This window comes from Myotis brandtii, unplaced genomic scaffold (genome assembly GCF_000412655.1).
Source record: "Myotis brandtii unplaced genomic scaffold, ASM41265v1 scaffold14, whole genome shotgun sequence".
In the NCBI taxonomy this organism is placed as follows: Eukaryota; Metazoa; Chordata; class Mammalia; order Chiroptera; family Vespertilionidae; genus Myotis; species Myotis brandtii.
The window spans coordinates 1,894,528-1,908,466 of NW_005354999.1; the positions used below are offsets into that span (position 1 = coordinate 1,894,528).

Below are 13,939 nucleotides of genomic sequence, written 5' to 3' on the forward strand. Positions count from 1 at the left end.
TGGGGACCCTCACCCCATGGAGGTTTGGCCAGCCTGGGTGAGGGGCTGATGGCTGTTTGCAGGCTGGCCACACCCCCTTTAGGGTATGGGGTCCCCACTGGGTTGTCTGGCCAGTCTGGGTGAGGGGCTGAGGGCCGTTTTCAGGCTGGCCAAGCCCCCCCGGCGTCAGAAGCTCCCAGCCTTTCCTTTTTTTCTTTTTTTATTCTGGGATTTATTTACCTTCTATAATTGAAACTTTGTAGCCTTGAGAGGAGCTCAGAGCCGGCCAGGGTGGGTGGGAGGGAAGCTTGGCTTCCTCCATCACCAGGGGCAACCCAAGCCTCCTGCTCGCTCCAGCTCCATGGCCACGGCCTGCTGAAAGCAGGTATCTGGGGTTTATTTATCTTCTATAATTGAAACTTTGTTGCTTTGAGTGGAGCTCAAAGCCAGCCGCGGCAGGCAGGAAGCTTGGCTTCCTCCATCATTGACCACCAAGCCTCCTGCTTGCTCCAGCTCCGTGGCTGCCGGCCGCCATCTTGATTGGGTTAATTTGCATATAATCACTCTGATTGGCTGGTGGGTGTGGCTTAAGGTGTAGCGAAGGTAAGGTCAATTTGTATGTTTGTCTTTTATTAGTGTAGATAGTATTTGAAATAGTATCTCTCTGGCATTGTCTACATTCTTTCCTCCTATAAATCCTACTCAAAAGAAGTTTGTTCTTCCAAGTTTCTTAACCTTATGTTCATATCACCTATTTCTTATTTGTCTCTGTGGAATTTTTTTGTCATTTTTTTTCAGATAGTTCTCCAATTTACTAATTCCATATTTAGCTGCTTATTAGCTATTCTTTAAAATATATGTTGTATTTTTAATTGTAGACGTTTTTAATTTCTAGAATTTCATTTGCTTTTTTTCAAGACTATCTTTTTTCCATGGTGTTCTTTTAGATTGTTATTGCCTCAAATTCATGGTTTTGAATTCTGCTATTTATAGAGTCCACCATCTATCCTTCTGGAAAACTGATTCTAAGTGCATATCATGTTTTTATTGTGAGAACATTTAAAGTGTATCTTGCTTTCTTCAGTGAGAATTATTTTTTTCTGAAAAGTCATAAAATTTCTCTAGATTTCAGAATTCAAAACCATTAATTTTGCATTTGCTTATTCTTGGTGTCCCCAAAGAATCACCAGCTCAGGACTAACTTGATGGAGTTCTCAGTTCATATGAAAATTCAAGCCCAAGATCTATTCTTTTGAGTTCTCAGAGAAAATATTCTTCAATTCAAAACCCAGGCAATAAGAGATGAACTTCCTACCCATCTTTCAATGCTAAAAGTTACAGATTTTCAATCTCCAGGTAGGAATTCATGTACAAGGAAGGCTGACTTAAGTTATACACAAATTTTCCACTGTGAGTGAGTTGGTGCCCCTAACCCATTATGTTATTCAAGAATCAATTATATTTTTTTTTCCTAGTTCACATCTTTACTGAGGATTCCAACCTCATATAAGAGGTTTCAGACTTAGTTTCCCCTGTTACACTGGCCCCATAAACATTCTCCAGTCCTTATACAATATCTCACATTGGGCTTTGAAATCCCAAACACATAGTTATCACACCAACCTCTACTTTCCCCCAGTCACCTGCAAGGTTATCATCAAGATGAGCTCATTTGCTTATCTTCTGGTTTTCATCTCTCTCCTAGTTTTTACACCCAGGAGTTCCTCTTTCTTCTGAGATCAACTAGACCTTTGAATCAATGTGTGTTATATTTTGTTGTTTTTGAGAGGGAGAGTTTTAGCTTTTATATAATGATTCTCAAAAAAAAAAAAGATTACCAAAGATTAACAATTCCAATTTCTATTAAAAAGTGAATCACTAAATAAACTGTGAAAACATCCCTAAAGTGAAGGTGTTCAAAAGAATATTCATCTTGCACAAATGTTTCTATAATATAAAACTGTGCAAGTATTTACACCATGGGTAAAATTAAGACAAATTCTAAGTTACACTTTACACTGGATGACATCATTAAATGTTTAAACAGCAAGTATTATTTTTTTATGATAATAGGAGAAAGCATATAAGTTGAAAGCATATAAAACTATAAAACTGTTCCCCTGAGCATATCCAGACACACAAAATGTTAGTCACACTTCTACTTCTTGCCCCTGGTGAAACATAATTAGATAAAAGAAAGAGAAACAAGAAAGAAACTGCCATTTTACTATTAGTTTAAGTGGAGTGGTCAGAAGAGCTGCAATATGGGTAATCTGCAGTTTCATCAGCTCAATTTGAAAAGCAAGGACTCATTAGCTTAATGCAGGGCCAAGCTGTGATTCCCACAGAGTCCCTTTAAGGCAAGTCTTCGGCAACCAAGAAAGCAGAGACAGCCAGGCTGGGGAAAGTCACACTCCAAAGGTTGCCTGTGCAAAGTTATTTATATAACTCCAAGTGAGAATTTAAGACTCTAATTAGAGAACCTATTTGAAGGCTCCTCTTTGAACTTGCAAAGTTTAGCTATTCAAACATATTATTTAATATCTATCTTCCCAACTGAAAGTAATACCTCCTTCTCGTGGACCTGACCATATCATACTATTTTCACTGCTGTAGCACTTAGCATTTTTTGCCTGGCAAGAAAATTGTAATTTCTGTGTTTCCACACCCTCCACTACATAAAACTGCTTGTTTATCTTTTGAACAGCCAAAATGACTTGAAACACATAATAGCTGAATAACAAGTGGTCCTCATTTTGTACTGATTCTGTGAGTGTTTACAATTGTGTAGCAGACACAATTCTGTGGGCCATGAAAGAGCTATGAATAAAACAGACCAATAGCCCTGCCATGATCGAGCTTGCATTCAGTAAAATGTGTCATGTCAAAAGGTAATAAATATTGTAGGAAAAAGAAGACACCTGGTGAGAAATACAGGAAGTGTTGGGAGACGAGGTGTAACTTTTAGTAGTGTGACCAAGATGGGCTTTGTGAGGAAGGCAGGGTTGCATGGCAAAAATTGTAATTTCTGTGTTTCTACACCCTCCACTACATAAAACTGCTTGTTTATCTTTTGAACAGCCAAAATGACTTCAAACACATAATAGTTGAATAACAAGTGGTCCTCATTTTGTACTGATTTTGTGAATGTTTACAATTGTGTAGCAGGCACAATTCTGTGGGCCATGAAAGAGCTATGAATAAGACAGACCAATAGCCCTGCCATGATTGAGCTTGCATTCAGAAAAATGTGTCATGTCAAAAGGTAATAAATATTGTAGGAAAAAGAAGACACCTGGTGAGAAATACAGGAAGTGTTGGGAGACGAGGTGTAACTTTTAGTAGTGTGACCAAGATGGGCTTTGTGAGGAAGGCAGGGAGGGATGAACCATTTGAATATCTAAGAAAGACCATTCAGGGAAGAGGGAAGGGCAAAAGCAAAGACTGAGATGGGAGCAAGTCTGCTATTTCAGTCAGTAAGAAGCTCACTGAAGGTGGGGCAGAGAGCTCAGGAGCAAGGAGAAGAGTAAGAGGAGATGAGGGTAGAGAAGTGACCAAGAACATGTCATGAACCTTGTGAACAGTTTATTGTAGGGGCTTTGACATTTGAATGCAATCAAACACCTGGCATGTTTGCTTTATCCGGAGGTCAACTACACAACAATAACTGTAGTTTATCCTGGAGTTTAGAATGAGAAAGAAAGGGCATTTTGTGGAGAAGAGTGACTAATCACTAATCTGATTTTGTATTTTTACGGGATCACACTGTCAGAGGCATTGAGGGGAGACGGTAGGGTACAAGAACAGAAGGAAGACTCATTTGGAGGTTACTACTTTAATATAGAAGAGTAGTTAATGCTACCACAGTAATATAGGTAGTGGGCTGAACAAGGTGTGTAGCAATAAAAGAGGTAAGGCATCATCAGTTTCTGGATGTACTTGTAAGAGACAATGAAATTTATGAACATTTGGGTATTATAAAAGTTATGAGATATATAATAAAGTTCTGAGGTGGAGAGAGAAATTGAGATAGACAGACAGAAAGAGTGGAGAGACTGGGAGATAATCTAGTATGTCATTTTTGATCTACACAGTAAATTACTTAATTTTTCTTGAAAGACAAAAAGAGACATTTTTGAGTGCCTCATATGTGCCAGAAAATGTTTAAGAATGTCACCTAAGTTAAATATTTTTATACTTAGATCAAAACTCTGAGGTAGGTGCTCTTATTATTTTCAGTTAGACACAAAGAGGTAAGTAATAGGTTACTTAGTGCAATTTCACAGTTGGTACTTTGCATAGTCAGGATTCAAACCTAAGCATTCTACCTTCAGAACCTGTATACTCTAATGACATTAGATGATATCTGATGACATTGATTTCACTGAAATTTTATAATTTCATTGCAATCTTTTATAAAATCAGTTTACTATACCCATGTACACACACACACACACACACACACACACACACACACACACACACCTGAGTTACAAAACAAAAATACTAGTATACCAGTGCCATCTAGTGGCATCACTAATCTCCATCTACAACGGAAAATATACAGAGGTGTTCAGTATCAGTATACATAGTAAATGAGGAAGTATATGCAGTAAATGTTTGGGAGGGACGATGATCAAAGAAATGTGACTAAAGATTAAATAAAACACATTTGCAATTCCCAAGCAATCTTCAGCTTGAACAATTTCGTTATTCTTTAAATATAATCAGTAAATTATGGGGTTTCTTCCCCATTCATTCATTTCTTCTTTCACTGGTTTATACAGTTATTTGTATGTTATATATACTTTATCCTCTGCACATTTTGTATACTGCATACTGTACTAGAGTTAAATGATGAATTTAGGAACATTTATGAGCAAATCCACATTCTGATAGACTTTGGGAGGAAATCAATGCAAATCATATGGTCATTAAAATCTAGTATAAAATATGGGAAGATAGAGCAGTGCTGGCAATGAATTAATCAACTTCACTCGGAATTAGAGGAAGACTCATAAAGGAGATAATTCTAATATTACTACCTTTTCACCAACTGTCAAGTACCATGATTGATCTATTTGCATTTAAACCTTCAAGCCACTGCCACTAAATTTAAATGTCCATAAATGCTGCATTCACCACCTATGTGTTATGTTCATCACCTTGCTGATATATGACTAGTGACTTCCTAGGACCTACATAACATAAAGAGACTAGAAGGCCAAAATGCTTGCTTTAAAATACAGGCTCCATCACTCACTTGTTGCTTTGTATGGAAATTGCTACTTAAGCTCAACATGCCACAGTTTCCTCATCTGTACAGTCGGATGATTGCAGTTCCTAATTCATAGGGTTGTTGTAATACATTATTATAGCTATTCTGATAGTCAGACAGTGAGCAGTAAGTATTAGTGGTTATTATGATCATCACACTCTTCTGCCTGACCTGCTTCACGTTCCATTATTGGGGTCTTTCCACTCTGAACTCGAAGGGATATAAGAATAACTAACATTCAAAGGCTCCTTTAAAACAGATTTTGCTTGGCCGATGTGGCTCAGTACTTGAGCTTCAACCCAGGAACCAAGAGGTCTCTGGCTCAATTCCCCATCTGGGCACATGCCCAGTTTGCGGGCTCTACCCCAGTGGGGACTATGCTGATCCATTATGTTTCTCTGCCTTCCTCTCTTTTTAAAAATCAATACATTTAAAAAGTACATCTAAAACATTTAGATTTCAAAACAATTCAACATTTATTTAGAGCTAGCTTATCCCTTTCATGTGAACCTTTTATTCTACCCAAGCCAGTGCTTTCTCTGTCCTTAAATATTGTCTATTGTTGATCTCTCCTATGCCTTTGTCTAACTAAATCATCTTTCAAGGTCCAGCTCATATCTACACTTCCCATGAACCCTCATTTTACTGATAGCATCTTTCTTTTATGAATTTCTATAACTTTGTGAATCTCAATGAACTGCTCATGAGAGCCTCATTTTGGCCTTTAATAACATGTACTAGAATAGATTATAGCTTTGCTTTAAGTATATTTATACTGTTCTTTTCTTCTTCAGTGATGTTCAGTTGGAGTCAAGGAAAGAGCATCCCACCTCCAAACAGAATATATTAAATTTATCTGAATAATTTTCCAAACTCTTCCTCTCAACTAGAATTATCACATGACCCCACTAAATTGGTGTCTAATTACCTTATGACACCAATATTAATGTTGGATGTACAATTTCCCTACAATATACTAGTATTCAAACAATGCTAAAATATACTAAATTGAAAGGCCTCTGATTCCTTTTAAATGGCTTTAAAAAATTTTGTATATATATGGGAGAATCCATATAGAAAAGAAACAGGTGTTGTATCCTAAACTTTTTTTAAAACAACGAAATGACTAACTGGAAATTATTGAAGGAAATAGTTCTAAAGGCACAAGTCTTCTAAGCGATATCCCATTTTGAAATTGTAAAAGGGGTAGGCTAACAAAAGTTAAATTCGCTAACATTAATTAAGGTCCACATCTCTGAGTGATGCTTATTGAGAAAACCGTCATTTAAAGAAGCCATCGTCGTTTGCTGAATTAATGGAACACAGGCTTAGAGCTGCTTTGTCACCAAAAGCTGCGCTGGTTCCTGAGTTCCCACAAAAACGAGGATGCACCACAACACCCAGTTCTGCACCGTGAGCCCAGTTTCAGACCCACGTGCTCTCCAAGTGGAGCATTCGTCTCCTTGGGTTGACTTATTCACACGACAAATGCAAAGCACACAGACACTTCTCTTTTACCGACTCCTTACCTTCTTGGAGGGTGTCCAAGTCAGGGTTATGTACACGCATTTGTACGTGTTTGCCTGACAGGTGGCCTGAGCCAGCCTCCTTACTGAAGAGTCCGAGACACGGGCCTCAGCACTGGAGTCCCCTGCGGTCCCTAGAACTCCCGAGATCTCGCGAGATCAGCCTTTCGCTGGGAAGAGTGAATTGGCGGCACCTGAGCTGCAGGCCAGGCAGATTAGTCCATTATCTGAGCCACTCCTAAGGCTCAGTGCATCCGAATCCATCCTTTCCCTCCCCGTCCACACAACAAAAAGTATCTCAGTATTTCTTCCTCTCTCCTCTCCATATATCGGTCACAGATACACATAGAGAGGATTTTGAGGAATGAGCTCACATTATTGTAGAGACCAGCAATCTCAAAATCTCTGTGCTTGTTCAGCAGGCTTGGGGAGGATTTGCAGTTTAGTTCCAAGGTCTGCTGGCGGAATTCTCTTCTCCTGGGGAGGTCAGCCTGTCTCTATTAAGGCCTTCAACTGACTGAGACCCACCACATTATGGAGAATAGTCTGCTCTACTCAAAGTCTACTGCTTTAAATGTTAAACCCATCAAAACAAAAAACACACACACACACAAAAACCCTTTACAGTAATATCAAGAATAATGATTGACCAAATAGCTGGGTCAAACATTGACACATAAAATGTCACCATGACACAAAATGAAGCATCACCAATGCCTTCTCTACCTCCCATCACAATACTATTTGTCTTTTGTCTAAACACGTCCCAATGCCCTAATCCTGAAAGTAATTCAGGTAAGAGATCAAAATGAATCTCTTATCTGAATTATTTTCACCCTCTTGTACTACTGCTTTAGGAACTTATGTGAAAAATTCTATTGAAAGCCCTAGGACGTATATTAGCTCACATTTTTACTTATGTTATCTTGGGTTTGTGGAATGTGAATCTCCTTAAAAACATGGTCTATGATGTTGTATTTCTCCCTCACTTACCACCATGTCTGGGAAACAGTATTAAATAAATATAAAAAAATAGTCATTGAGTTCCTGTGGATGTGAGACTATAAGCTTTACAAGCTCACATGCTCATATCCGTTTTATTTATTGCTGTAGCCCCAGCACTTGGAAGAAAGCCTGGTTCATAATCGCACCTTAAGAGCTATTTGGTAGAGAAATTAGAAAAAAAATCAGTGGCAAATAATGAGGAAATTAAATAGAACATAAGCTCCAAGAAAATGGAGATTTTATGGTTTTATATGTACTCCAAACACCTGACACAACTCTGGCCATAATTGCTCATTAAATGAATTGCATTGACCCTAACGAAAATTCAACAGATTCTCTGTATTACCAATTTTTACCATGTGAAAGAATGGTTTTATTCACTGAAAAAAGAAAAATCAAATTATAGGAGAGGTGCTGTTAGATATAAAATAAAAATTATAACTATTTTGTTTATATTGTATTACAGCTTATTATGCCTCACTGGGATCTTTCACTTGCATTCTATTGTTGAACCACCTCAGAACTAAAATAGTGCATATTTTAAAGCAACATTGAATGTACTTCATACATTTTAGCAAGGAATGATAAATTTTAAACAGATATATTTTTAACTGTACAAAAGATAAATTTATCATATATGTTTTTAAATACCCATCCTATACTAAATAAAATAAAAGTCAAAGTAAAACAATCAATTTCATACTTTTATATATGTCTTAAGGACAAAAATTCATCATGCTTGTATTAATTTGGCTATTTGAAGAAAGGTCTAAGATTACTAAAATCTTTCACACAAGCTTTTTGGCAATAGTATAACCAGGAACCCCCTGCTAAGAGAGACTGCTACAATAATAAAATAAAATAAAATAAAATAAAATAAAATAAATGTGTATTTTATTTAAGGACTAATGTTTCATTAATTCCACACAAGAAAACTAAGAACTCCTAACCAAAATGTTTGTAGGTTTCAACTTTTATTTATCTTCACACTGAGGTCAAAAGAGGGTTGGGCTGAGATTAGGGAAAGAATATTGTTCCCTGTTCATTGACTAGAATATCCATACAGATGACATCTCATTGTGAGATGTGATTACACCAGTCATTTTCAAACCCTCAAGTCCATCATCTTGTATAATCCATGTTTATATGTATGAATCAAAACCAGACTTGTTATTAAGTGAAATGACATGGAAAAGGAAATTTTACTAGAAGACTTTATGCAATTATCCCATTTCTCTTGTATAGTTGGTAACTGATACAATAAAAATATTTACTTTTCCCCTCATAGGACCTGATTGGTGACTTGAAGGAGAAGCTTTCAGATCACTTCAAAGATGTTATGGTTGGCCTCATGTACCCACCACCATCTTATGATGCTCACGAACTCTGGCATGCCATGAAGGTAGTGGTCTGATGCAAAAATACACCTGTAATAGGCACAGGCCCTTAGTTTGGTAGAGAAGAAAGTGCCCTGTGATGTTGTTACATATGATCTGGAAGAACAAAGGGAATATCTGAGCAAAGATGAGACCATGGAAATGCTGTGGCCAGGAGAAGTGGCCCTGTCAGGAGAGGGGTCCTCTAGAGATCACGGGGTGGGATTAGCCTGTTCTTTTGTTATACAGATTCAGACTTCCTGGCCCAGCTGAGCTACCAAAAGGAAAAAGGAAATAAGCTTCAGTGTCTTATTCAGATTCTCCCTCCCCACCATGTATTCTTATATTAAGGGGAAATGTTACCTCACGTGAATCTCTTTAAATTATTTGTAAAAAAATTGGCTTATTAAGTAAAAATAGGATACTGAGTTGGACACAATATATAGATGGCATCTTTATTTGGATATTTTTGTGATCTTAAGTTAGTCCTTTACCAAAAAACTATTACTCAAATGTATCTAAATTTTACTTCTGAAGGATTAGAATATTCTTTTTCACAGGAAAATAATTTCTATAAAATAAATCGACTACAGATTTGTTAGAAATTTTGTTGACTAGGGATAGGGAACAAAAAAGAGTTTTTACATCTTCCCAAATGTTGATATTAAACACCTGCAGGACTGTTGAAATCATTCCAATACAATGCCTGCCAATGACCAGATTACCACCATCTGTGAACAATGTGGGACAAGAAAGAGGAAAGGAACAAAAAATTAAGGGAACCTGAATTTTAGCCATCGCATATTTGTAGATCAGAATAGGCACTGTATAAAATTCATATGAATTTCAACTAATTGTTTTTTTTAAAGTTACATATGTCAATTACTACATCTTGCAAAGTTATTAGATTAAAAACTATAAGATAAGAAGGAAGTCATGTTACTGTTTAGATCAGTGGTTCTCAACCTTCTGGCCCTTTAAATACAGTTCCTCATGTTGTGACCCAACCATAAAATTATTTTCGTTGCTACTTCATAACTGTAATGTTGCTACTGTTATGAATCATAATGTAAATATCTGATATGCAGGATGGTCTTAGGCGACCCCTGTGAAAGAGTCGTTCAACCGCCAAAGGGGTTGCGACCCACAGGTTGAGAACCGCTGGTTTAGGTGAAACTAATATTTTTTCTATACCACATAGAACAGTAGTAAGAATTTCTGAAGCTTTTCTGAAAAAGACGTGCTGTCTTTAAAATTACTATCAGAGAAGAATACAAAGCTGGGCAAAATAAACTTACAGTTATGAATCTCAAAACAGAGGTTATTTTTGTATTATTATTTATTAATTATTGTATTGTTTTCCATATGAACAACTGTAAACCTACTTTTGCCCCACTCTGTATATGTGTTAGGCTGCAAGAGACCATGGAAAGTACCCAATTCAAATGTTTAGGCAAATGGTACAAAATTCCATATCTAGGAAAAGGCATCCTAAACATCCTTAGGAAATTAAGGATTTAGGCTCTAATTTCAGCTTGCCAAAAAATTGATATTTGAGCAGCAAAAATCAGTGTCCTGAGCATTGTTTAAATATCTTTTTCCACATTATTTAGAAATGCCCATGTTGTTTTATTCTAAATGAAGGAACAGGTTTCAAATAATATTATCTTCTCAGTGTCAAACAGCTGGTAAATAGCAGACTCAGACTGAATTGGGCTTATCTTGAACCTAAACACACTCCTGTTGGCCTCTGCCTCCTCTCAGAATTCCAGAAAGCTGTATCCCTTTATACTGCATAAGGTGCACTATTATTCCCAGTGCAAATACCTTGATATTTCTCTTTTTCCTGTCTTTCCAGGGAGTAGGCACTGAAGAGAATTGCCTCATTGATATATTAGCTTCAAGAACAAATGGAGAAATTTTCCAAATGCGAGAAGCCTACTGTTTGCGTAAGGAAATACACATATTTACACACATATCAACCTTATATTTTTCAACAAAAACAAAATTATTGATGTATTTTAAAGGATTTTCTAAGACACTCTTATATTTGAAATATAAAAACAATAAACTCATTAAGTAAAAGTGATGATTAGGGTATTAAAAATGAAATGATTGCCCTGGCCGGTGTGACTCATTTGATTGGGTGTCATCCTGTGCACCGAAAGATTGCTGGTTCGATTCCCCATCAGGGCACATGCCCAGGTTGTGGGCTCAATTACCAGTAGAAAGTGTGCAGGAGGCAGCCAATTGATGTTTTGGCTCTCACATCGATGTTTCTCTCTCTCTCTCTCTTTCTCTCCCTTCCTCTCTCTAAAAATAAAAAAATCTATATATTAAAATTTTTTAAATTAAAAATGAAACTATTCCCTAGACAATTAAATGAAGTATTTTTTCCAGGAAAATAATTACAAGTTTCTATGAGGTGACTGTTTACATTAAGACAGGAAAATGCCCAGCACAGTGGTTCAGGGATCATTTTAACTCTTACTCAGGAGAGACCAGGTACATAGACAAAATAAAGTGATGTGCAATAACTGCTCAGCTAATTGTACAAATATGGGTGACTACTTCACTTTATATACATTTTACAATCACTGTAATCTACCTCAAAATCAGATTTTTACACATTTTTAAAGTAGACGGGTTAACTATTTTCATTTTCAAAAAGATTTAATGCATTCTGTATTATGTGACATTGAATGTCAGGAAAATGTCTCCGGCAGTCTGCTATATTGCATTTGAACAAAAACAAATATTTCCCAAGGGGAATGAAGTAAGTAAGACCCTTCACTTAAAATATTAAAGTGAGACAAAGCACTTGGGAAAAGCTCTGGGCTGAGCAGCAGTCTATGGAAATATAATTTATCATTCTAAATTTTGAGAATTAGAAAACGTGAAATGACTTCCAATATTGTTTTTCAACTTTGGAATGAAGTTAATAGATAATATGTTTTAAGAAAACAGACCCGTGCCAACGTTACTGTTATGTGGGTTAACTGTTTATTGGCTTCTTCTGAGTAGAAGGTATTAAAGGACAAAGAAATATCAACAGATTGATTGTATTTCCTTTGTTTTCCACTCTCAACTGAGGAAGTAGCATTAACTTAGTCCAAGTGCATCGATATATGGTTCTATAATAACTCACAGCTTTAACATGGGTGTTTTCTTATTCAGAGTACGGCAGTAACCTTCAAGAAGACATTTACTCAGAGACCTCAGGACACTTCAGAGATACTCTCATGAACTTGGTCCAGGTATGATACTCAAAAATTCACACCATTTTGCACTATTAAAAAAAATAGGTATGTTTCATTTTCAAAAAACAGAACAGAAACCTCCAGTTTAACAGAAAATTCTATATGATAACACTTACTAAATACCAAATCAATTCAAGCCACTATAATAGAAACATGAATTGGGTATAGAAAGAAACAAATATAAATAGTACACCATCTCTATAATTTTGCTATCTTCATTTGGGGGGATTCCTATGTCAAATCAAAGACAGAAGGTATGGTTTCCTTTAATGTGATGAAAAACTTTATACTGAACTTCACACATATTTTGTATGATTTAATTAGCGGATGAATAAATATATTAGCCAGGTTAGAGCACAAACTAACAATTCCATTCATTGCCAGAAATCATGGATTTTAGTGCTTTGTGTGTATGTATGTGTGTGTATGCCCATGTTATTGTTAGTTTTGAATTAGGAATAAAGAAGTACAAAAGAAAACATTGAGGAAGCTACGTATATATTGCCCCAAGTTGAGGAGAATGGTAATTCACACTGATTGGGTTCTTTCAAATTGTCCAATTGAAAAGAGTGGCATAGTACTAAGCAAATCAAATTTAAAATTTTAATTAAAAACAAAATTAAGAATTTGCTTTATTGTGTTTTCTATTTGATTTTATTTAGATTTGCATGGTTTGGCTGCATAGTTCATAAACTGCCCATATTATCAATCTCAGTGAATCAAGTCCTATTCTGAGGATTCTAAATCTAAAATTGTAATGTCAATGCAGAGTAGAAAGTTTGATTTTTTATAGCCCAACTTGAGTTCTGTGTAAATTTAGAAATAAGCTTATTTTAATTTGTAAGAGAAGTTTAAGTGATTGTAGGGAACATTAATAATTATTATTAATATTTAAAAATAATCTCACTTGTCATGCCAATTGAATACTTTCTAATTTTAATATACTTTTATTGATTTCAGAGAGAAAGGGAGAGAAAGATAGAAACATCAATGATGAGAGAGAATCATTAATCAGCTGCCTCCTGCATGCCCCCTACTGGGGATTGAGCCTGCAACCCAGGAATGTGCCCTGGCCAGGAATCGCATTGTGACATCCTGGTTCATAGGTCGACGCTCAACCACTGAGCAACACCAGCCAGGCTTCTAACTTTTAAATGTCATAAAATTAATTTTAATTAAAACTTTCTCTCAGTTTAGAAGGGGCATTATTTTTTTTAATTTTCAAGTAATGATGCTACATAATATAAATTAAAACAATTTACAATAAGAATCTCACGTTGGTGTATGTATTGTTGCTAATAGAAGAGTAAAGCAAATAATTCCATTGTAAATTTATGAGATGCATTCTGATATCAAATAAGTTTTTATTTTCTTCATATCCACATAGAAATGTATTTTACTTATTGAAGAAAAATATAAGTTTTCCACTAGAAAAAAAATGTATTTCTTTAGGCCTACTGTATCAGAGCTAGAAAGACTACTGTATCAGAGACCAGCTTCTCCTTCTGCCAACTC

The 13,939-nt window shown here is 36.1% G+C and overlaps 1 protein-coding gene across 1 annotated transcript in view; it reads left to right on the forward strand.

Annotated features, from left to right (window-relative positions):
• The window catches only part of ANXA10 (annexin A10), a 44,509-nt gene that overhangs the window by 17,702 nt on the left and 12,868 nt on the right, over nt 1-13,939 (forward strand). Inside the window, exons 3-5 of the mRNA XM_014535232.1 lie at nt 9,077-9,190; nt 11,023-11,113; nt 12,342-12,421. Coding sequence (XP_014390718.1) covers nt 9,077-9,190; nt 11,023-11,113; nt 12,342-12,421 — 285 coding nt within the window. The remainder of the gene's footprint in view (nt 1-9,076; nt 9,191-11,022; nt 11,114-12,341; nt 12,422-13,939) is intronic.